General features: G+C 45.3%; 1 protein-coding gene across 1 annotated transcript; it reads left to right on the forward strand.

Annotated features, from left to right (window-relative positions):
• Positions 1–6,985: 6,985 nt before the first annotated feature.
• On the forward strand, positions 6,986–16,884 carry LOC121292809 (acyl-coenzyme A amino acid N-acyltransferase 1-like). The gene is made up of 3 exons (XM_041215232.1): positions 6,986–7,586; positions 12,231–12,433; positions 16,122–16,884. Exons 1-3 carry the CDS (start codon positions 7,025–7,027, stop codon positions 16,686–16,688), a joined length of 1,332 nt encoding a protein of 443 aa, XP_041071166.1. The 5' UTR covers positions 6,986–7,024; the 3' UTR covers positions 16,689–16,884.
• Positions 16,885–25,822: the final 8,938 nt, after the last annotated feature.

The following is a 25,822-nucleotide window of genomic DNA, read 5'->3' on the forward strand; positions in this document are numbered from 1 at the left end:
TGAATGGTTTTGTTTTTGATTTGCTTCAAGATCAACAGAAATTCCGTGTTGGCACTTGAGATTTTACAGCTAAAAGTTTGGAATTGGCAAAAGCCCATGGCTTTTTATCTATTAAAATGAATGGGAGGAAAATCACAAGCTAGGAAACACAGAAGCATAAAGTCTCGAGCAATGACCCAAAAAATCCCAACTGGACAGCATTCACTATAAAAAGTTCACAATACCAGTATATATTCTCTTGTTATGGAGGTTCATTTAAACAGCACTAATTTCTCCTCTCATCCCCCATCGGTAAACAGAAAAGTGTTTTGATTTGTTTATCTGTTTATAAGCAGTGGTGTATTTCCCAACCCCTCGGGTTTTTGTGTGATCCAATTTTCTAGTAATATCCCCACAGCAACCTGGATGAACTCAAAAGGGTCAGTTTATTTGCACACACTCAAGGAGGGTCGCAACGTCACCTCCACACTCAGCAGTAAAGAGAGGAATAGAGAAAAGAAGGGTTTATAGTACAGAGACCACAGAAAATAAATATTGATTCACATAGGTTCCAGAATCAAAGTCCAGTGAGGTATTCCTTCACAGAGGTCGATGGGCTGAAAACTGATTTACTTTGAAAATTTACTTTTCCAGAGGTGTTAACTTTGTGTGAGAAAGGCACACAGAAATCGAGCAGTCTGGTAGGCGATAGTATAGAAGTTCCAGCAGAAGCAGTGTTGATGGGGCCAGGTGTTCAACCTGGGCAGAGCTCCTTTTCTGTGAAGCTGTCAGTTATATGGTAAACAGCAGACTGAGCTTTACATTTCAGCAATGCAATATTACTGGTTCCATAAATCAGAGGCCCATGTTACATGACTCCCACCTCTGCACACTGTCTTTGACAAAGGACGTGTTTCCCTTGTCTGGGTCCCAAAATCGTTAAAATCTGTTAATAATTGAAAGGAAGGTTGCAGGGCTCTTTGTCTTAACAGACGAGCTGACTCCTGTTGGTTGGCCTGGGTTGTGAAATGCAGGTGGCCTTTGTGTAGCTCTCTTTGAATTTCGCCTGTGCAGCCCACAGGGGGTCATTTGCGGCTCCCCAAAGATAACAATAAGCGAATTTCCGCAATACTGCCAGGCAGCTCCTTTTGTTCAATGGTTAAAGACACAGATTCAGCCATTTTAGGGATTTTTTCAGTTTTTAAAATAGCCATGAGTTTGTCTATATATGTTTTATGAAAATATACAGTGTGAGGCCTTAGTTCCTTCCCTCCCCTTTCACTAAAATTCTTTGTATCTCAATGTGTTTCCTGTCCATGTTGCCTTGCTTCTGGTTATGTTTGTGAGTTTTTCCCCCCATTGTAAAAGCCTATAATCCAAACTGCCTTTGTTGAAATGTCCCATGATGAACGAACAGATTAAAGCTCGAAAATAAAAGCAAAATACTGCAGAGGCTGGAAATCTGAAATAAAAACAAGTCTTGGAAAGATTCAGCAGGTCTGGCAGCATCTGTGGAGGGAGAAACAGGGTTAATGTTTCACATCATACATGACTCTTCGAAGAGTAATACTGCAGACTGACTCCTCCAGGGAAGGAGGAACATGGTGTCGACCTCCACAGAGATTCTCGACACCTCAAGGAGAGCCTGGGCCCTCTGGGATCCCTCCACTGCTGATTAGCACAAAGGAGACAGGAGTAATCAGTGTGACTGGATAGTCTTCAGTACATTATGATGTGAGGTGGGAGACTTCAGAAAATTTAATCAAATTAGGTGAGAAACTCGAGTTTTCATATATGCTTTTACATTTACCGCCATTAACAAAACACATTCTTCCATATCTCCACCTGCTTCTCCCTGCACTCCCCCCCATCCCATTCTCCATCAATTGCCCCCAATTTCTTTCCAACCCCTCTCACCTCTCCTCCCCCCCACCTCCCCAAATGTCAAGTCTGTTCCACTTTTTTTTGCTTTACATTGGGTGGAAGTTAAGTTAAGAAAATATTACCCTGTTGTAGGCAACCCCAAAAATTCAATGCAAAAGAGAGAAAAAAACAAAGTGTAAATCAAAATCCCAGTCACCACCCCACCCCCCAATAGTCAGTCATACCCTCTCCACCATCGCAGTCACACCGGGACCCCCCCACCGCCCAGCACCAGCCCAGTCCCACCAGGATCCCCCCACCACTGTACCAGTCACACTGTGTCACCCAGCTTCCCCATCCCGTCAGTCTCACCCCCATGCCCACCCCCCGTCAGTCAGTCCCATCTCCACCCCTGTCAGTCAGTCTCTGCTGAACTCGAGGTACTGGGCAGGTTTCTTACTTGAAACAAATGGCTTTATTACAGAGCTCTTTTAGAAGCTACAAGCTTGAACCAGGTCCACAACTGGAAAACTCCACACCCAGGATTAGCGCTTAGGGCTCATTCGTCAGAACAATCACATGACCCCTAAAGGCAGTAGGAAAGGTTATACCTTCAATCACTACATTTTCTCCCCCTTCAGTTTTTTTTACATTTCTTATTTACAAAGAATATTTTAATCCACAACATATACATATATACACAGGTCATGTGATTACAGACTAAGTCTCTGAGGTGGTTTTCTAATTCAGTTGGAGCTCTACCACTTGAGATTCTCCCACTGCATCGACATGATTAGGAACTTCAGCCTTGATCAGGTTCATCCTTAGAAAGTGGTAGTTCAGGATTAGGCAATTCAACAGAGACATCTTGTGTGTCTATTCTAGCACAATCTGTCACCTCGGGGATTAATTGCAGGCGGAATAACTGGTTGTTGGAGTGTCTCTCTCTACTCCTTAGATGATCCACATGTTTTCGAACAACCCAGCCTTCCACTCCCACTTGGAATGACAAGGGTCCAGTTTCAGAGACAATTATACCAGGAACCCAACTAGGTTCATTTCCAAAATTCCACACGAAAACTGCGTCTCGCACAGTACATCGTCGAGCTTTGCTACGAATATCATGATTCACTTTCTGACTACTCTGGTTCTTCTTTACCTTCCCCTCTAAGTTTGAAAACACCAGACTCAACCTTGTACGAAGGTGGCATTTCATCAGTAATTCAGACGGTGTTGAACCTGTAGTTGCATGAGGAGTCACATGATAATGGAGAAGAAAACGTGAAAGTTGAGTTTCTAGAGTACACTTGGATAACCTCTTCATTCCTGATGTGAAAGTTCACACTGCTCTTTCAGCTAACCCTTTTGACGAGGGATGACATGGTGCTGTTTTAATATGTTTAAATCTATTTAAACTCATGAATCGCTGAAATTCTGTACAAGTGAAGACAGTACTGTTATCCAAAACACTGACTTCCGGTCGGCCATGTACACTAAAACATTGGCGCACGTTTTCAATAGTTGCACATGATGTCTGCGATCTAACTTCGTACACATCCATTCACTTAGAATGCACATCGACGATCAATAAAAACATGGTACCTAAAAATGGACCTCCATAATCCATTTGTAATCTAACCCAGGGTCGACCAGGCCACTCCCACGGATGCAGTGGAGCTGAACGGGGTGACTTCTGTTTTTGCAGACACTGGAGACAGTGCTTGATCGTGATTTCAATGTCACTGCCTATGCTTGGCCACAGATATAGCTTCACGTAAGCATCTTCATCTTCAAAATGCCTGGATGCTCACTGTGAAGATCTGTCAAGAGTGGTTCTCTTCTTTGCGAAGGGACGATGACTCTTGATCTCCACAACAAGATTCCATCTTGACAACTTAGCTCTGTTTTACGGGCATGGAATGTTCTTATCTCTACAGACACTGGTGAATTTGACCATTCTTGCAATACCAAGTTTTGAACTTTTGATAAAATTGGATCCCTGTTTGTCCAATTCCTTATTCGCTTCGCACACACAGGCGAAGAGTCCAAGAAATTCAGCACAAGTACAACTTCTTGTGGCACTGCAGCAAGTACAATGCTATCTGGTAATGGAAGACAACTGAGTGTATCTGCGTTTGCAATGTACATGCCAGGATGGTATATAAAGGTGTACTCATACGCGAATAATATCAAAACCCACGTTGAATTCTTGCTGAGGCTACTGACAGAATGGCTTTATCCTCACTAAATAAACCCATTAATGGTTTATGATCCAATACAATGGTGAAATGTTATCCATGCAGACACTGGTGGAATTTCTTCACTCCAAATATTACTGATAAATCTTCCTTTTCAAGTTGTGAATAACTTCACAACTTCTCAGCTGGAGAGAGGCTGGAGACACAGCCAATTGGCCTTTTGGAGCCACTTTCCATTCAGTGTGATAACACAGCTCCCACACCGTAGGGAAATGCATCACAGGTTAATGTTAATTTTCTTGATGGGTCACAATGTACGAGTAGATATGATGAATCATAGCTTCTTAACTTCTTCAAAGGCTTCTGGTTGCGCATTGCATGACCAACGATGATTTTTTTCAATAGCAAGTGTAAAGGTGCTAATACTGTTGACAAGTTTGGTGAGAAGTGACTATAATAATTAATCATGCTCAAAAAAAACTTGAGTTCAGTGACGCTGGAAGGAGAGGGCACCTCTTTGATTGCCCTGACTTTCTCCTCTACTGGATGCTACTCCTTGGCATCCACTTGGTGACCCAAGTAAGTGACCTCTGGCACTTCAAAAGTACATTTCTTCAATCGTACACCAGCTTCCAAAAATCTTCTTTAAACCTCTTCTAGGTTGGCCAAATGTTCAGCTTCCGTTAACCCTACCATCAGGATATCATCTAATTATACGACCACTTGGGGAAGTCCTTGAAATAGACTTTCTATGGCCCTTTGGAAGATTGCACATGCAGATGATACTGCAAAGGGTGGGCGTGTATATTGGTACAGGCTCTTGTGCGTGTTGATGGTTACATACCCTCTAGATGTGCCAACCAACACCAGCTGTTGGTATGCCTGGCTCATGTACAGTTTGGTGTAGAATTTGCCCCCAGCTAGCCTAGTGTACAAATCTTCTATCCTCAGGAAAGGATACTTATCTAGTTTAGCTGCTTGTTCACTGTTAATTTGTAGTCCCCACAGATGTGAATAGTTTGATCTGGTTTCATCACAGGGACTATGGGTGCTGCCTATTCCAAGAATTGGACTGGCTGGATGAGGCCTAGCTTCTCTAAATGGCACAATTTTGCATCCACCTTCTCCTTTAGGGCATAAGGCACAGATCTGGCCTTAAAGAACTGGAGTGTTGCCTCCGAATCTACATATATTTTTGCTTGTAGGCCTTTTATCTTTCCCAATTTGTCACAAAATATGCTGTTGTATTCCCTTAACAGCTCATGAACTTCTCATGTCCTCATCTGAAAGGTTTCTGACCAGTTGAGCTTAATTTTTTGTAACCAGTCACGGCCCAGAAGACGCGGTCCTTCACTTGTCAGCTGGGCTGTCTATTGCCTGTAGGACACAGGTACTGTGGCGATGCTCTTTACCTGCATTGACTCTCCAGTGTATGTCTTCAGTTGAGCCATGGTTTGCTCTAGATTCAGTGGCTTCATTTAGGTATTTAAGTGTGTGTTCTCCCACCACCGTGTTTGAGGCTCTCATGTCTACCTCCATGACAAAAGGCTTCTCATTCATTTAAATGGTGACAGTGATTGGTTCAGTTTTTACTGTTTTGACATGGTATAGGGAATAGATCTCAATATCAGCAGCTTCTGGTTCAGCTATACTGTGCACTTCAATTATCTTGGTCTGCTGTCACAGTTCACCCTACATTGCTTTATTACATGCCCTTTTTTATAGCAGTGATGGCATTCTGCCTCCTTGAATCTGCAGGTTTCCAGTACATGGTTATTCCCACATCTATAACAGATTAACTTTGGAGTTGCTGCTGAGGTGCTTCTATTAGGCCTTTTGTTTTTGAGCAGTGGAGACTGTTTCTTGCTTTGCTGCTTTCTCTCTGGTTTTCATGCCACACCCAGTGGTTGGTTCCCGCCCCAACTGAAGAACGGCGTCATGTTGTACATTCTGATAAAGCCTGCTGGTCCCTCTCAGCACCTGCCATTGCTAGCGCTATTTCCATGGCACGTTTCAAATCGATGTTAATTTCTGCAAGTAAGCGGCACTGAATAGCATCGTCATGAACGCCACAAACTAACCGGTCCCACAATACATCATTGAGTGTGTCTCTGAATGTGGCAGTGCTCAGTCAACTGCTTCAACTTCGCTATATAAGTTGTGATGGACTCTCCTGGGGCCCTTACTCTGGAGTTAAACTTAAACCTCTGCATTATTACCGATGGCTTCGGCTGAAAATGTGTCTTCACGAGGTCGACCAATTTGTTAAAAGATTTAGAATTGGGTGCGTTTGGGGCCGTCAGACTGTGGATGAAGTTGTACGTCTTGCTACTGCAGGCACTTAAAAAGAATTGTTTTCTGCTTCTCCTCTGCATTTATTTCATTCGCCACGAAATAAAAGCCTCGGCGCTCTATGTACTGGCTCCAGTCTTTCATGGACGCGTCATAAGAGTCGATTTTGCCGAAAAGTGACATGGCCGGTGAGTCTACTTTTCTTTCTTTCCTTAAGAACTGATGTGTTCACATTCACAAGGCGAGGTGCAGCTATTTCACTCTGGTCGCCAAGTGTAATGAACTGGATGTACCAGACAGGTTTCTTACTTCAAACAGATACCTTTATTTACAGAGCTCGCTGAGAAGCTGCAAGATTGAACCAGAGCCACAAGAAGAAAACTCCGCCCCCAGAATTACCTGCGCTTCAAGCCCATTGGTCAGAAAAATCACGTGACCCCCTAAAGGCAGCAGGAAAGGTTGTACCTTCAGTCCTACAGTCCCAACCCCGCCCCCAGTCAGCAAGTTCCATCCCACGTCCCTCCTCCACCCCAGTGAATGGTTCAGTCTGCCCCTCCCAGGGTGAATGATCTGGTCCCGTCCGCCAACACCACCCCTCCCCCGCGACTGGTTGAGTCTGTCTCCGCTCTCCTGCTGCGGGCTGGAGGAGCCCACTCCGTGTTTGAGGGGACGAGGCGGAGGTCGGCGTCGCAATGATGCCGCTGCCGTTCGGGTTGATGAGGGCCGGCCGGGTGGCGGTGCGGGCCGGCAGCTGGGCCAGGGCCAGCGGGGGGGTCTCCTCCGGGCCGGTCAGCCTGTCGGTCAGCCCGCTGAAGAGCCTGGCGGACGAGCCGCTGTCGATCCGGGTGGCGGGGCTGGGCCCCCTCCAGGCCGTCACCCTGCGGGCCCAGGTGCTGACGGAGCGGGGGAACCTGTTCGACTCGTGGGGCCAGTACCGGGCGGACGGCGACGGGCGGCTGGACATGAGCCGCTCGCCCTCGCTGGGCGGTGGTTACCGGGGCGTGGTGCCCATGGGCCTCCTGTGGACCCTGTCCCCCTCCCCCATGGAGCAGCCCTACCAGCAACTCCGCAAGGACAAACTGACCCGCCCCATGTATGTCGACCTGTGTGTCCACTCCGGCCACAACGGCTCGGTCACCATCCCCGGGCCGCTCCTGGTCAAGCAGAGGATCGAGAGGTGGTACAGCAAACCCGGGGTCCGCCACGGCAGGATCAGGGAAGGCAACCTGAGGGGCAGCATCTTTCTCCCCGCAGGTAAGCAGATGCCTCAGCTCTGGCCCAGGGTGACCAATCGACCCCGGGCTGACCGTCCGGCCCTGGGGTGACCGACCGGCCCCGCTGGCCCCAGGGCCATCTGAAGTGGGGAAGTATATTTCCCTGTTTCTCAAGGACGGTCTCCCGATGAGGTGCAGTGCCCCCAGCTCACGAATCTCATCCTCAACTATCCTGTAACTTTTAGTTTCACATTCTGGGCTACTTCGGTTAGGTAGATAGATTGGAGACTTCAGTTACCTTGATTGGAGAAGTTGGAATTGTCACCCTGAAGAGAAGATGGAGGGCTGATTTGATAGAGGTGTTCAAAAATCATGAGGGGTCTAGATGGAGAGAAGCTGTTCCCACCGGTGCTAGGATTGAGAACCAAAACTCACTGATTTAAGGTGATTGGCCAAAGGTGAAATGGGTGACATGAAGAAAAACTTTTTTATGCACTTTGACAACCGCTTCAAGAGGATTTTCCATATATTTACGCCCAACCGAAAAGGAAACACCTCTATTCTGTTCAACATGCCATGTATTTTCCATTTCGAGTGGAGTCAGGACATCAATAAAATAACACAAAGGTACTGCTGCAAATAAAGCTGCTCTTTCAGCAATTGCTAGTTCAAATTCTGTTGCTGATTTTTTTTCACCAGCGAACATTAGGCCATATAGACAATTAGCACAATAAACTGACCTTCCTAGACAGTGTTATAACAAATAGTTTTTACTGTCTTTACGGGAGAAGATGCACAAAAAAATTGGAAATAATGGGGAACCAAGGGTTTAAAGATAATGAGGAAATTAAATCAGCCTAAGTAAATAAATAGCACTGGAGAAATGAACAGGACTAAGTGATGACAAAGCCAGTGAACCTGAGGACTTTGTTTCCTCGAGTTTTAAAAAGAGTAGCTGCAGAGATCTTTATAAAAGAGCCTCACAAACTGGATGAATGTACCACCAATGAAGATGACCTACGCCTCCACAGCAAGATGAACATGGAGATCCATGGTCACCAATGTCCTCTTAGCGGATGGTATCTGAAGAGAAAGAGAGCTGCAGAGATAGTGCCTGCATTAATCTGTTTTAATCTTCAGGAATTAAGAAAGGAGGAAGAAAGAAAATGGGGAACTAAAGGCCAGTTAGCCTAGCATCAGTAGTCATCAAAATACAGTCACAGGACACTTAGAAAATCACAATATGATTAAGCAGAGTGGATTTATGAAAGAAAAATTATGTTTGACAAATCCGCTGAGTTTTTTGAGGTTGTAACTTGTAAGGTGGTTGAGGTAGAACCAGTATTGTATTTGGGTTTTCAAAAAGCATTCAATAAGTTTCCATACAAGAAGCTATTACACACAATTAGGATTCATGGAGTGAGGGTAATACATTAGCAAAGGCTGAAGATTGGTTAAAATGCAGAAAACGGGGATTAGGAATAAATTCCAGCTCCTATTTATTATGTTCTTGTATATTTGTAAATGGTACCTGAATGTGCTTTAATAGTCTGACATCAGATCCAAGGTCATTATATGTACGTTTGTTTTATCACTGTAGTGTACATGTCTGGGGTGGCCAAATCACCTGAACCATAAAGCTGCATACAATAATCTTAGATATTCAAGAGTTGCAAGACATGGACAACCTTTACAGGCACATTTTTATTCCTATTGCACACACTTCTGTGAGGAAATCTTCAGCTCTTTCTTCTCTTACCTTCCAGGCTTCTTTCACACACAATTCAGATAGTGGCAAAAACAAATCCACATCAGAGCTAGCATGTGCTCACTGCTTAACTGACTTTGGCAGCCTTGCTCTTCCGATGTGGAAAATCAGTCTTAAGAGGTTAAACAAAGGATTTATTTTACTTGGAAAAAACACTGTAACCACCTATTGAACAACAAATTTGAATCAAGTACCTGTGTCCCAATGCAGTAGATTCTTACAATCCTGTTCTGTATTAAGCTGTTTCTTCCCTTTGCAGACAGAAGCCATAAGTTGTAGGGTCAGCAGCGAGAGGGTGGATTAGGGAGTCAGAGAAAATGGTGCTGAGGCTCAGGCAGCCCCACGTAAGACTGGCGGGAAACTGTGCAAGAATCTCATGATAGTGCTGGAATGAATCACTAATCTTAACCCTCCTCCCTCCTTCCAGTGCTGCTGCTTGCTCTCTGGTTTTCTCTCTCTGTGAAGTTGTTCCTGGTTGAGGCTGTACCCACTATTTACCTCCCTCCAATGCACCATTTAAAGGGTTTCACAGCACAAGGAATTAGCCGCACTTTGTGCGCCAAAGAACTGCATGGGACTCGCAAACCACCTTTTGGCCACCCCTGGTATCTCTGCAGATGTTAAAAGGTAATCTGCTAAAATTTGTTGTCACGGCATAGTGCAACTTACATCTTCTGTCCTGACTACTTTGCTGTGTTCCTACCCTCTGTGTCCTTGGTATAGAAAACATGGTTACCCTTTCTTAAAGGGATGTAATTGTTATATATAATAAAAACTTCTGAAAATTTTATTTTTTGTATCATGTTGGCATAGCAAAAGTGGAATTTGCTCTTGTTGTGCTGTCACTTAATGAAATAACAATTAGTACTTTTTCATGAATATACTGGCCCCTTCAGTTACCACAGGTGTATAAATAGCAACCTGAACTGTACAACCCATAGGCGAACTTAAGTATACATACTACTAAAGCCACCTCTATTGCTCACACTGAATTGAGCTGAGATTGTTTTGGTGGGCCTTCTCTAACTACTGTACTACTTGTAGTGACGCTGCTCTGTGTTGCTAGGTAGGGAATTCCAGGATATAGACCCAGCAACAATGAAGGAATGGCCAAGCCAGGGTGTTTTGTGGCTTTTGGGAGAACTTGGAATTGTTGCTTTCATTCTGGGTGGTTGACCTAGGAGGGGAGACTGGTTTTGGAGATGGATGTTGAATCTGGTGAGGAGCACCAATCAAGCAAATTGCATGATGTTGAGCTCCTTACAGCTTATCGCAGCTACATCCATAGGGGCATGTAGTCAGTATTCCATAACACTCCTGATTTGCACCTTGTAATTGGTGGCTAGAGTCTGAGGAGAAAGGAGCAGAGCCATTCATTGCAGCCTCTCCCTTGCCCAAACGAACATGACGCCTGATCAGTGATGATCCCCAAGATGTTGATGGTGGAAGACTTTGTCATGATGGTGCTACTGAAATGTCATGGGTGAGATACTGGGATTGCTCTTGTTTGAGAGGGTCACTATCTGGTTCTAAAGTTGCCGGAATGTTATCTGCCTCTTCCCAGCCCGCACCTGGATGTAATTGAGATCGTGCTGTGTAGGCTGGCTTGAGCTGCATCATTATTGCAGGAGTTGTGATTGAAGCCGAGCATTGTGAAGACCTCCACTCCTGATCTTATGGTTCTTGAAGCAGCTGAAGTTGGTTGAACTAAGAACCACCATGCTCTGATCTGTGATGACAGGCCTCCAACAGCCACATTGTATCAGTTATTATAGCAACCAATGGAACTTTTTCTCGGGATCCCCAATTACCTCTGTTTTGCTTGAACTCCATGATTTCATAAGTCTAATACTGGATTATACGGTGATATTTGAAAGCAGAGAGCAAGCAACAAGGGGCCAAGTGGTTTAGGAATTGAATTTTGTAAGGCAGAAATATAATGGTGGAAAGAATGCCCTCTGACAGTGAAACCCTGATTATTCAAAGGTACTTATAATGTTCCTTAAAATGTTAACATGCTCTTTTGAAGAAATCAATATAGCAGGACAGTCATGTGGAGCATTAACACCAGCATACACCTGTGGGCCAAATATTCGGTAAAGTGCTACAAATTCACAGTATTTGGAGCAGTCCCAAAACCAAGTTTTAATTGAAGCTTAAGCCTACACTACCCAATGAGTCAGCCATGGCTCAGTTTGTAGCACACTCAAAGCTCAAGGTTCTTGATTCAAGTCCAACTCCAGGGCTTGAGCACAAAAACCAAGGCTGCCCACTCCAGTGCAGCACTGAGGAAGCACTGTACTGACAGAGGTGCCATCTTTTTGTGAAACCCTCTGTGACCCCATTTTAATTCTTCAGACTTGGTGTAATCCATGAGTTAAAAATTGGAGCGGGTGGGGGAGGGGGGAGTTGCTGTGGGGCGTTCACACAGCAAGATTATACAAATTTACAGGCTGTGTTAGCGGCAGCAATCGGACCTCAGAGCATTAAGAGACATACGCCGGCAAAAATCGTGCATGTTTAAAGAGGCCTTGCAGCCAATCCAGGGCTGTCAAATCCCAGACTCTACTCCATAGCCACCATGGCTGTCTCAGAGCTCGCGAACCACAGTTTGGGAACCCCTGGAATAGAAAGTTATGCTGATGTGGTCAGATGAAGATAGATCGAAGGAGGTTCACGTGGAACATGAGCATGAACCAGTTGAGTGAAATGGCCTGTCTCTTGTGTAGACTGTGTGTAATGGACAGACTGTAAAATTATCAAAATTGTGGCTTCATGCATATAATTGAGACACATCACAAAAGACCTCTGCAGTTGGCACTGCGAAACGGGCCATTTTGGGCAGCCCATTTTTAAAATTTTTACCTGAATTTGTTAACAATGGTTTGTTGTTTTCTTCTTTTCCTGTTTTCTAAGGGGATGGCCCCTTTCCTGGAGTGATAGATCTTTTTGGAGATGATGGTGGTTTGACTGAGTTTCGAGCCTGTCTCCTTGCAAGCCGAGGCTTTGTTGCTCTTGCCCTCCCTTACTTTGGCTTTGAGGATCTACCAATGATCTTGACAGATATTCATTTAGAATACTTTGAAGAGGCTGTGAATTACCTACAGAAACATCCAAAGGTGAGTTTCAGCCATACAATTGAAGCCCAGATAATTAACCTGTTGTGGTAAAATGTATTTCTGTAATTGATGTTTGTAATACTCTGAGTGAAATAAATGATAAATAAAGTTCCTTAAAATGTTAACATGCACTTTTGAAGAAATCAAGAACTTGGGAGGACAGTCATGCAGAGCATTAACACCAGCGTAGGCCTGTGGGTCAAATGTTCAGTAAAGTGCTACAAATCCTCTGCAAATTCACAGTATTTGGAGCAGTCCCAAAACCAAATTTTAATTGAAGCTTAATGCCTACACTACCCAATGAGTCAGCCATGGCTCAGTTTGTAGCACACTCAAGTTTCAAGGTTCCTGATTCAAGTCCAACTCCAGGGCTTGAGCACAAAAACCAAGGCTGCCCACTCCAGTGCAGCACTGAGCAAGCACTGCACTGACAGAGGTATTCTGTCCTTGGGACATGTTCTTATTGTAGATATTTTGGCTGCTCCAGTGTCAGCCGCTGCTCAGTTGGTAGCCCACTTGCCTCGGAGTCAGAAGGTAGTGGCTTCAAGCCACATTCCAGAACTTGAGCAGAAAAATCAAGACTGACACTAGAGTGCAGTGCTGAGCAAGTGCTGCCCTGTCAGAGGTGCCATCTTTTGGATGTGATGTTAAACTGAGGCACCATCTGCGCTCAGGTGATGTACTAAATCCCATGGAGCCATTTTGAAGAAGAGCAGGGTAGGTATCCCCAGACTGTTGATTAATACTTATTCATCAAACAACGTCACAAAAACAGATGATCTGGCCATTAGCACATTGCTATTTGTGGAAGCTTGCTGTGCACAAATTGGCTGCCATATTTCCTACATTGCAACAGTGACTACACTTCATTGGCTGGAAAGCACTTTGGGACGTTCTGAAGTCATGAAAGGCACTATAGAAATGCAAGTCCTTTTCTTTCTTGTAGATGAACCCAATTTCTTATGTTCGCGAGTGTTTACATTTGTCCTGAGATTAAGTTTAAACAATGTAGCATACAGCATACCTGGAATACTGAAGAGCGATTTTAGATTTCTTCAGAAACTGATTCGAGCTTTTACCTCCACAGGATCCTCTTTGTTTTCAAAGGATACCAGAATAACACAATATTCAGTCTTATTTTAGGCTTTGACTGTGAAATAAGTTAATTAACTAGTAATAGAACAAACAAATTAAGCAAAAGCATAAGATCTATAGTAGTTGTTACACTTTATTAGCACCTCAAATATGGAATAATTATTTTGCAAAACAATTATTATTAATTTTAACTTTCTTACCAACTACATAGGTTCCCGGCCAAATCTAATACTAATCAACAACGACTTGTATTTATATTGTATTGCATTAGCTGTAAAGAGCTTTGAGACATACGGTGGTTGTGAAAAGTGCTATATCAATGAAAGTCTTTTCTATACCATGTCTTTATCTTATGATTCAGACCATCTATCAGCTGCCTTTGCTGCCTCTATCCCCCCTCATTCACCTTTCCCAGCAAACCACCTCCCCAGCCCCCCACATCCAGAGACCCTTTTGGACAATTACTGATCCTGCTCTTGTCCCTAGTTTCTCTCCTGCCTCATTCAATACCTTTGTTGTGCTCATCTTATTCATTCAAGTTACCCCTGCCATCATCAACTACTGCTTTAAAAAAAATCTCTATCATTGCAAACTACTGCCCCATCATTAACCTCCCTTTTCTCTCTATAGCCTTTGATTGTGTTGTCACCTCCCAAATCTAGGCCCATCTTTACTGTAGCTCCATGATTGAATTTTTAATGAAGTACTGGAATGGCCTCGTTCAAAGTCACAATTAGCATCCTCATCCTTCTTGATCGCTCTGTAGTCTGACATGATTAACTACACCATTACACCATTCTTGAACATTGCCTCCCCTGGCTCTTTAGTTGGTTCCAATCTTACCTTTCCAATTTTAACTCAGGACTTCTCTTTCTATTCCTAGACTGTTAAGTCAGGAATTCCCCAAGGATCTATTTTTGTCTCCCTCCTCTTGTCTACAAGCTACCCCTTGACAATCTCACCCATGAACATGGGCCAGCTGCCATCTGTATGCTGTCTGCACTTGGCTCTAGCTCTCCATCACCTTTCTCAACCACTCCTCTGCCTGTGTTGTTAATCACTTAATGACCATACCCCTCCGTTCCATCTCTCCCCTCCCAGCAACAACTCTCGAATCTTCTGACTCCAACCTCTTGTGCATCCTGCCTCCCATTGTCCCAGCATTGGCAGTCAGCTGTTTGGGCCTCACATTTCTGAATTCTCTCCCTAAGCCTCTCCAACTCACTCACCTCCATTGAAGGCCTCTTTTAAACCTAGTGATCACACTCCTAATATCACCTTCTCTGGACCAGCATCTGTTTTTGTCTGATCACAAGTTTTTCTGTGGTGTGTTGGGATGTTTTTCGCTATCTATATATATATAAAATTATAATGCTATATTAGTGCAAGCTGTTGTCTCGAATAGTTGTCACCCAGAAAGTCTTAAAATTCCCAACGATGGAAAATTCCATCACACACCTACTCAATATTTTGAATATCACTTGCCTCCTTGTGTTTGGACCTGGATTCTGTTTCCTGGCAGCTTTTGAAGCTGATGAAAAGGAAAAAAAAACTTGCATTGGTACAGCACTAACCACTAAGATCCCAAAGCTCTTCACAGTAAACAAATAGTTTGGAACTGTAGTCAGCATTGTAATGTGGCAATCACTATTTTGAAATAGAATCAGTGAGCAAATTAATTCACTTTTTCCAGGAAAGTGAGGTTGCACAGGAAGTATAGCTTCTCTGGCCAGCTTACATTTGAATTAAAGATAAGATTTAGCTAGTCAGGACAGTTTTGGGCTGGCATTTAAAATTAAGTTCAAATTAAAGAACAAGTTTTCAATAAGAAACAGAAATAGAAAAAAATTGCATTACAGCTATTCAAGCACAGAACGTAAATATTTTTACAATTGATATGGTAAATATTCATCAATCAATATATCACAATTTCTTGTTGGTAATATTATTTTGGATTATTCTACCTTAAGTGGATTAAAAAGAGAATGCTGCCTTGGTTTATCCACAAGCAAATGCTTTACTGTTATGGGTAGGTTTCATGCCTCATTTTTCTCTTTATCTGATGTTGCATCTCACTCCCACTCATTGCTGCTTCTTAGCACCTGCTCCCTTTCAATATGTAGCTATTATTATTGTTTCATGTTGGTATTCAGATCTGGGTTTCTCAAGTCTTTGGCATAGTGCACAAACAGACTGGAAAACATTGTCAGCACAATATTATGATGTTACATCACACTGTGTGGTCATCCTCTTGATAAACATCCATAAAATATTCCAAATAACAAAATTATGTCACATTGCTAATGGTGATACAAAAAGGGACAATTGATTCTGACAATGAACGCTCCTTTTTATGATGCTTCTCTTCGATTTGGGTAAAAGTGGGAAATTTTTGAAGATTGCTTTTGATGCTTTCTAATGTTGGGAGAAAATTGAAATGAAACTAAAATTTGTCATGTAATTTATTGAACAATACAGATTTCACTGCAATAAATAAATAGGAATTTTTTAAACAGTGATGCATGTATACTGAAGTTATAGGAGTTATGTAGACTTAATGTCTGTTGCTGTAACAGATTTTGAATTTTTATAGGTGAAGGGACCTGGTATTGGAGTAATTGGGTCTTCAAAAGGTGCGGATTTGGCTCTGTCAATGGTCACATTTATACCACAAGTGGTGGCATCCGTTTGTATCTCTGGCTGTAATGCAAACACTCTGTCGGACCTGCATTATAAAGATATGCATCTCCCCAGCTTGCGTTACGATGTAGATCGCCTGATTGTTTTGGACTCAGGAATTCTAGATGTATCTGAAACACTTAACCTCAACACAAAGAAAGACAGCATTATCCCACTGGAAAAAGCTGAGGGACACATCTTGTTTGTGGTAGGAGAGGACGACAAGATCTGGAACAGCAAGCTCTTTGCTGAGGAAGCAATAAAAAGACTGAAAAAACATGGCAAAGACAACTATGAGCTCCTCAGTTATCCAGGAGCTGGGCATTGTATTGAACCTCCATGTTCTCCATTTCGTTTTGCCATGATTGACCGGTTGTTTGGACTTCCAGTGCTGTTGGGAGGAGAGGCAATAAAACACTGCTATGCTCAACAAGACTCTTGGCAAAAGATTCAAGACTTCTTACATTTACATTTATGTTAAAGTGAATTAGATTTAACAAGATTCCTCTTTACTCACCATATGTTATTTGGTGTGTTAAATTCTGTATTAAATTGCACACATTATTTAATGTGAAGAACCAAATGTGAGGAGTACAATCTTAACACTTTTAGAAACTTAACATTCTTGATCACCAATGACATTACCGTTTGGGTGAGAATGGAAGTCTTTCCAAAAAAAAGTTTTTTTTATTAAACAAGTTTACTTTAATAATGCCATGGTGTCAAAATATTTCTTCCTTAATACCCAGTACTATAGTAGGGTAGTTTAAATTTGCACTAAAGCTTAAAAGCACTTGTTTGTAATTCTAAGCCACTTGGTTTGTCTTCATGAAAGCATGTTTAGTTTTATTTGACCAGTCAAGCTCTTTCTTTCCCTCTGCTCCTGAAGATGCTGATGTGTTTTAGGGTTTGGTACCACGGCTTCCAATTCAACATTCTTTATCTGTAACCCTTGTCTGTGAATGTTCGCTACCAATTTGATCGTGTGTGCTGGGTGGTGTAAAGCGTAGAGAGTTTGCAACTGAGCCAGGCCTTGCACTGTGCTGATGTCTGGTAAGGACATTTCCAACAGAGATAGCTGGATAGATAACAGCCACAGAAACCAGAGATGTTTTTTTTTCCTTGTTCTGCCCTCCCTCCCATAACCTATGGATGGTATTGCCCCTTCCCCCATCATGTAGCCCCCTTTCCCTGCTGAGAAATTTAATGCGAACTTTGCAAAATCAGTACTGCACGAAGTGATGCTTTGATGTAATAAGCCAGCACTCCTTATTCAGTCAAACTGAAAAGTAGTTTCATACCATAAAAATAATAGTAAATCAAAAAGCATTTATTCAATTGGACTGCAGTTCCCAGTCATAGTTATTGTAGCCTTTGAATATGCACAACTTCCCTAGGGTAGAATGAAATGATCAATGGACTGATGGTGTAATTGTTGACCTCCACTGCCAAGAGTTTTATATGTCACTCATTGATGGATCATACAAAGGTAAAGATAAAGTTGAATTAATAAGTTCGGATATGTATGAGATAATTATCCTTGTGGTGCACCACTTGTTACGTCTTGCCAACCAGAAAATGACCCTACTCTTTGTTTCCTATTAATTAGTCAATCTATCAATGCCAATCTGTTACTCACTACACCATTGGCAGAATTTTATGGCTGATGTGTGAGTGGCGGAGCCCGCATGTCAGTGTTTAAAATGTCGCACGCTGATGTCGGGCGAGCGTCTCAACGTCAGCGCGCAGCATCACGATATTTAGCTGGGTGGGCGCCATGAAGCGCGACGCTCGCCCGCCATTAATTAAAGGCTTTGGTCAAGCCCTTAACTCGGCAATCGACACCAATTTTGAGGAGCTCGTGCAATCTTCGCCTCAGCGCAATGGACAGGTAGGTAACTGATTTTTTAACAAACCTCATCCACGGGTGGGATGTGTGGGCTCAGAGGGGTTGTTAATGTTTTATCTGAAGTATTTTTTCGCCTGTGTGATTGTTAGCAGTTCAGATCAATTTCCAATAGCTTTCTCTGTACTTTGAGTCTTCAGCTCACCAGTCTGCAGACAGTAATCTTTATCAGGCCTGCAGCTTTCCGGAGGCCTCCATTTAGCCTGGGTATGGGTTCTGACATCTCCACTGGAGGCAGCTCCTCTGAGGAGGAAGGGAGGGAGGAGGAGGAGGATGGCAGGAGTGGACAATCAGCTTCCAGGGGAGCCACCTTTGGGAGGCCAGGCGCAGGCACAAGGGGAGCAGGGTCAAGAAGTTGTCCAAGGTGGAAGGTTTTGCAGAAGACACCACTATCTTGCTGCCAGGGTATACAGGCAGCAAAGCAGCCACCTCAATATGACTGAGGTGCAGTGCCGAAGGAGGCTCTGACTGTCAAGGGGGTCAGTGAACTATTATCAGATAATTGGCCCTGAGATCTTCCCTAGCTGTGTGGGAGGACACCCCATGCCAGCAGCTCTGAAGGTCACAGTTGCCCTCCGCTTCTATGCATCTGGCTCCTTCCAGGGCTCAGTGGGTGATCTTTGCGGTGTCTTCCAATCAGCTGCCCACCCTTGTGTCAAGCAGGTTACAGACGCTCTGTTCAGATGGGCATGGACCTTCATCCACTTCTGCTGCGACTAGGCAAGTCAGGCACAGCGAGCCAGAGGCTTCACGGCCATTGCTGGCTTCCCCCGTGTCCAGGGTGCTATAGACTGTACACATGTGGCCATCAAGGCACCAGCAGGTGAGCCCGGTGCCTTCGTCAACAGGAAGGGCTTCCATTCCATGAACGTGCAGATAGTGTGTGACCACAGGATGCTGATTCTACAAGTTTGTACGCGGGCAGCTCCCACGATGCCTACATCCTCAGACACTCCCAGGTGCCGGGCTCTTCAGTGCTCCAGCTCGGCTGGGTGGTTGGCTGGTGGGTGATTAGGGCTATCCCCTCAGAAGGTGGCTCATGACGCCTCTCCGCCATCCAAGAAAAGAAGCTTAGGAGCGCTACAATAGGAGCCACACCTCCACAAGGGCTGTAGTGGAGAGAGCCATCGGTTTTCTCAAGATGTGCTTCCGTTGCCTGGACTGCTCAGGGGGTGCACTCCAGTAACCCCCAGATTGCGTCTCTGTGATAGCGGTAGCATGCTACACTCTGCACAATCTTGTACTGGGAAGGGGGGATGCAGTTGATGATGAAGACCTTGACACATTGGATGAGGCTGTACATGATGAATCCAGTAGTGGCTCAGAGGATGAAGAAGCACAGGGCAATGATCAGGGGCAGCACGCTGACCTGCTACTACACCAAGGAGGCAGGGACAATCCAACGAACCTTCAGCTAGCTCCACACACATGGATCTGCAGGACCAGCATTGCCTGACACTTCCACACGTGGCACTTAGGTGCTACATCTTCCACCTCATCAGCTGCAACTGAGGGCTTAGTATAGAAACATCAATGTCCACTCAAACACTCATGATATGTCTGAAACATACAAATGCAGCACAAAGGAAACACCCTCAGCCATGGTCAGAAAAGTGGACTTTATTGCCACCAAAATAAACAACAAACGTTGCTCTGACGCACATAATGAAACACTCCCTAATCTAGGGCCAACACAAAATTACCAGTGACAAATCTGTGGAGTGCCTAATGTGCCTTATGCTTACATTTGTGGGTGCTATGACTAGGTGCCACCCCATCGCTGGGAGTGGCTTGTGAGCCAGCCTGCTGACTCTGCTGTCCTGTTGGCCTCGATGACTTTGGCGGGTGTCCTCTGACCCATGGAGCCTGTGCTGGCCCCGCCTGGGTGGGAGTGGCCAGTTCCAGAACTGGCACCTCCCCAGTTGTCGCAGCCTCAACGGATGCAATGGTCATTGGCAGAAGGGCGGAGGAGCTGCTGCCCTCATCCGGAGCGCCCTGAGAGGAGTTCGCAGCGACAACAGGCAGTTGCAGTGCCGACGTGAGGTTACATTGGACCTCCCTGCTCACCGCAGATGGATGGGCACCGAGCACCGACACTTGGTGCCCAGAACATCTCCCACATTGTGAATGACCATCTGTGGCCATTAGCGCTGTGAGGGCTTGCAGGTCAGAGCGTAACCCAATCAGAAGAGTCTCAATCCGATTGAAGCCCCTCTCCATGAGAGTCGCCAATCTCTCAGTGGAGGAAGCCTGAAGCTGTGTCCTGAGGTTCATGCCATCACTGACACTCTGCCTGGATTCTTCCACCACAGTGAACAAGTGAAGCACACCCTCATGCAACCCTGCCAGATGCTCCCGCGCACCTGCCGCATCTCCTGCAGCTGCTGCATGGCTCACATCTCCAGAGGCACATCATCACTGCCTGACTCAGCATATGCCTGGTCCCCTGCAGTCCTCCAGCTGCTGGTGCCATCAGCGCTCTCTGTCCATGCCATCTCCTTCAGCGATTGTGAAGTGCCCTCTCCACTGTGTCCCATGATACTAGCTAACGTCATAATCCCTACCGATGTAGCAGTCGCTGCGCTGGTGCCTGGCTCGCTGAAATGATGTGAAGCAAGTTGCAAGTGTTGGCCCTCAGGTGTGGAGAGGGGGCTCTGGACTTGCGTCTGACGGCCATGCGGTGCTGATGCTGAAATTAACAACAAGGACAGTGAATCAGTTAGCGTCCAGTCGGTAACACCATTCATCCCTTCCCCCCCCCCCCCCACCAGCCTCATAATGCGCTCAAACTTCAAGAACCTAAGGAGATGAACATTGGTGGGGTGGTAAATAGTAAAGAGGAGGCCCAAGCATTACACGCGCATACAGACAGGCTGGTCAGATGGCCTTAGGAATGCCACATGGAATGTTATGTGGATAAGTGTGCGGTTAAGCACTTGGGCAAGACAAACAAGGTATAGGAATACATGAGTAATGGTAGGACCGTGAGAAGTCACGACGATTACTTGGACCTTGCTGGGCAGACCCGTTAAGATAGCAGAACAGGAACATAAGGTGTTTAACAAGGTCAAAGCCAAACTTGCCTTTATTAGCCAAGGAATAGAATGTAGGAAAAGGGAGGTCATGTTACGAGTGCAGAAAATGCTGTTGAGGCCACAGCTACACTTCTGCATTCACTTGTGACCTGCACTTCATGGGAGGGATGGCATTGGAACAGGGAAAGTGCAGAGGTTCCTGACCTGGATGCATGCTAGCCTGGAGGGTTGGAGTGATGAGGGAACATTGCAAACACTTGCGACATTTGCTGTGGAGCACAGGAGATTGACAGGTCACATTATTGACCTTCATACCGTTATGAGGGGCATAGAACGGGTGGACAGAAGGCAACATTTCCCCTTGGCGGAGGGATGGCTAATGTAGTGGCATTTAAGTTGAGTGCCATGAGGTTGAAAGGTGAGGTGCTGAGGACCTTTTGGACAGAGTAATGAGGGACGCACAGGCTGAAAGGATGGTGGAGGTACAAACCCTCCTAAGACGCAATAAGTCTTTGGATGTGCAGTAGCGATGCCATGGCATGTTAGGTCATGGGGATAGTGGTCACAAATGGGATAAGGTGACTTTGGAAGGTGCTAGAGACGTGCATCCTCAAGGGGCCGAGAGACCTTTGTGTATGACCCACACGTCTGACTGTATCAGTCTGTGAATGAGCAATGTTGCTACATTAACAATTGCAGCAACCATCAGTGCTTTGGATGGTGGGGAGACAGAGTGGATGGGACTGTGGCCCTCAAAGACCTGGCAGCTGCACCCCAGCCTCACCGACACCTGCCAACCTGGCCACCTGCCTCTTCCCCAGCTCCATGGCCTGCTCCTCATATGTGGTGAGGCATGCCCACCAACTGTCCACAGATGCTCCTGGCTATTGTTCTCTGTTTTTGCCTGCAGAACAGAGAAGAGGATTTATTGGGGCTGATCGCTCATGTACTCTGCACAGGCACGCGGCACCCCAACCACAGTGGCCCATCTGAGGCCTCCAGCGGCTCCTGTCCACACTCCTGGTGATCAGTCCCCAGAAGATAGCACGGCTGGTCCCAACCCCCTCCCCCAATGGCCACCTTGGAGACATTCAGCATCCATCACTTTGAATAACACATGGGTCTTAGCGCCCATGGCAAGGAGGCACAACTAGATATGGTGCCGAGGCCAGCAGATGGCTCTTGGCCACGACACCTTGATGCTCCCCTTCCACCACCTGATCACCATCAATAAGACATGTGTTGGAGTTCTGCGTACGTGTCTAGCTGCCTCCCCTGCAGGTTGCACCCAGACTACTCAAATGTGACAAACACCAACATATGCTGCAGGAAGAACCCATCTTCTCCTCAACTACTAAGGCTGATGTAAGCATGGTCACTATTGTTTGCCCACCCAGCATGTGCCAAATGCTCAATGCAGTAACGACACTAAGACAAAAACAGAATTACCTGGAAAAACTCAGCAGGTCTGGCAGCATCGGCGGAGAAGAAAAGAGTTGACGTTTCGAGTGCTCATGACCCTTCAACAGAACTAAGACGTTGGTGGGGGGTGGGGGGAGCCTCAAAGGCTAAGGCTACCTGCTGGTTAAAATGGCCAAGGCAGACATGATACTCACCCTTCCAGAGCGCAACAAATCATTGAAGCACTTGTGGCACTGGGTTCCTGTGCGCCGGACAGCATCATGAGAGCTAACAGCCTCCGCCACCTCCTGCCACGCCTGCCTGGTCACATGGGGGGCCCTTCTCCTCCCATCCTCCGGAAACAACACCTCCCGACGATTTGTCACTTCTTCGAGGAGGGCAGCAAGGCAGGCATCGGAAAACCAAGGGGCACATTGGCCCTCCGCTGGCCTACCCTGCAGCCTGCCCCCCTCCTCCTCTGCCGTCACCTCCTCTGGAGCCTGGTCGCTGGCCATGGTGAACAGCCTAAAGGAGGCTGCCTGGCCTTTCTTTATACAGACTGTTGGTTCCCCATTGGAGCCGGCGGTCTGAACACGCCCACCACAGATTTGAATTTCCCACTGAACACGGGAGTCTGAAACGCGCAGGGTGGGCCTTAACTGGCCCACCTGCACAAAATGGCAGCGCAACCCATTTCACTGGCAGTGATTGGCTCCACGCCCGCCGCCGATTGGGTCAGGCCCACCTGCCCCTGACAAACAGGAAATTCAGCCCCATGAGCTTTTATTTTCTGCAATAACCTTTGATGTGGCACCTTATTGAATGCCTTCTGGAAATTTAAGTACAGTACATCCGCTGGTTCCCCCTTATCCGCAGCACATGTGACTCCTTCAAAGAACTCCAATAAATTGGTTAAACATGATTTCCCTTTTACAAAACTATGTTGACTCTGCCTGATTGCCTTGAATTTTTTTAATTGCCCTGCTATGATATCTTTAATAATATCTTCTAACTTTTTTCCAAGGCAGGTGTTAAGCTAACTAGCCTGTACTTTCTTAATTTCTGTCTCCCTTTTATAATAATTCTAGGGAATTTTGAAAAATTAAAACCAATGCCTCAAGTAGCTCACTAGCCATTTCTTTTATGACCCTAGGATGAAATCCATCAGGACCCAGGGACTTGTCAGCCCACAACTCCAACAATCAGTACCACTTCCCTCGTGATTGTAATTTTCTTAAATGCCTCCCTCCCTTCCATTTCCTGATTTACAGCTATTTTTGGGATGTTACTTGTATCCTCTATAGCGAAGACCAATGCAAAATACCTGTTCAATTCATCTGCCATCTCTTTATTTTCCATTATTAATTCCCCAGACTCACTTTCTGTAGGACCAATACTCATTTTGTTAACTTTTTTCCTTTTTAACTATCTATAAAAACTCTTATTATCTGTTTATTTATTTCAAGCTAGCTTTCTCTTGTACTCATAGTTTTTCCCCACTTATTAATCTTTTAGTCATTCTTTGCTTTTTTTAACTATTCTGTCCAAACTTCTGACCTGCCACCTATCTTTGTGTAATTATATGCTTTTTCTTTGAGTTTGGTGCTATCTTTAACTTTTTTTTTAGTTAAACACAGATGGTGGGTCCTCCCCTTGGAATTTTTCTTTCTCAAAACAAAAATAAAAATACCTGGAAAAACTCAGCAGGTCTGGCAGCATCTGCAGGGAGGAACACAGTTAACGTTTCGAGTCCGTATGACTCTTCAACAGAACTAAGAAAAAATAGAAAAGTGGTGAAATATAAGCTGGTTTAAGGGGGGTGCGTAGAGCTGGATAGAGGGCCAGTTATAGGTGGAGATAGTCAAAAGATGTCAAAGACAAAAGGACAAAGAGATGTTGAAGGTGGTGATATTGTCTAAGGAATGTGCTAATTAAGGGTAGGAAGCAGGACAAGCAAGGTACAAGGGGTGGGGTGGGATGAAGGGAAGGGATCAAAATAGGCTAAAAGGTAGAGAAAAAACAATGGATAGAAATGCATTTAAAAATAATGGAAATAGGTGGGAAAAGAAAAATCTATATAAATTATTAGAAAAAAAGGGAGGGATTGGAAAGGGGATGGGAATGGAGGACAGAGTTCATGATCTAAAGTTGTTGATCTCGATATTCAGTCTGGAAGACTATAAAATGCCTAGTCGGAAGATGAGGTGCTGTTCCTCCAGTTTGCGTTGAGCTTCACTGGAACAATGCAGCAGACCGAGGATGGACATGTGGGCATGAGAGCAGGGTGGAGTGTTGAAATGGCAAGCTACAGGGAGGTCTGGGTCATGCTTGCAGACAGACCAAAGGTGTTCTGCAAAGCAGTCACCCAGTCTGCATTTGGTCTCTCCAATGTAGAGGAAACCACATTGGGAGCAACGAATGCAGTAGACTAAATTGAGGGAAGTGCAAGTGAAATGCTGCTTCACTTGAAAGGAGTGTTTGGGCCCTTGCATGGTGAGGAGAGGGGAAGTAAAGGGGCAGGTGTTGCAACTTCTGTGGTTGCATGGGAAGGTGCCGTGGGAGGGGGTTGAGGTGTGGGGGTGATGGAGGAGTGGACCAGGGTGTCCCAGAGGGAACGATCCCTGCGGAATGCCGCCAGGGGGGTGAAGGGAAAATGTGTTTGGTGGTGGCATCATGCTGGAGCTGGTGGAAATGGCGGAGAATGATCCTTTGAATGCGGAGGCTGGTGGGGTGATAAGTGAGGACAAGGGGGACCCTATCATGTTTCTGGGAGGGAGAGGAAAGTGTGAGGGCGGATGCGTGGGAGATGGGCCGGACACAGTTGAGGGCCCTGTCAACCACCGTGGGTGGAGAACCTTGGTTAAGGAAGAAGGAAGACTTGTCAGAGGAAATGTTTTTGAAAGTGGCATCATCGGAACAGATGCGACGGAGGCGAAGGAACTGAGAGAATGGGATGGAGTCCTTACAGGAAGCAGGGTATGAGGAGCTGTAGTCAAGGTAGCTGTGCAAGTCGGTAGGCTTGTAATGAATATTGGTGGATAGTCTATTCACATAAATTGAGACAGAGAGGTCAAGGAAGGGAAGGGAAGTGTCAGGGATGGACCATGTGAAAATGATGGAAGGGTGGAAATTGGAAGCAAAATTAATAACTTTTTCCAGGTCCAGACGAGAGCATGAAGCAGCACCAAAGCAATCGTCAATGTACTGGAGAAAGAGTCGTGGGAGGGAGTCGGAGTAGGACTGGAACGAGGAATGTTCCACATACCCCATAAA

The sequence above is a fragment of the Carcharodon carcharias genome, chromosome 20 (genome assembly GCF_017639515.1).
Source record: "Carcharodon carcharias isolate sCarCar2 chromosome 20, sCarCar2.pri, whole genome shotgun sequence".
In the NCBI taxonomy this organism is placed as follows: Eukaryota; Metazoa; Chordata; class Chondrichthyes; order Lamniformes; family Lamnidae; genus Carcharodon; species Carcharodon carcharias.

Coding starts and splice junctions, on each gene's coding strand:
- LOC121292809 (XM_041215232.1), top strand. CDS start 7,025: ATGATGCCGCTGCCGTTCGGGTTGATGAGGGCCGGCCGGGTGGCGGTG. Junction 7,587..12,230: donor CAGCATCTTTCTCCCCGCAG/GTAAGCAGATGC, acceptor CTGTTTTCTAAG/GGGATGGCCCCTTTCCTGGA. Junction 12,434..16,121: donor ACCTACAGAAACATCCAAAG/GTGAGTTTCAGC, acceptor GAATTTTTATAG/GTGAAGGGACCTGGTATTGG.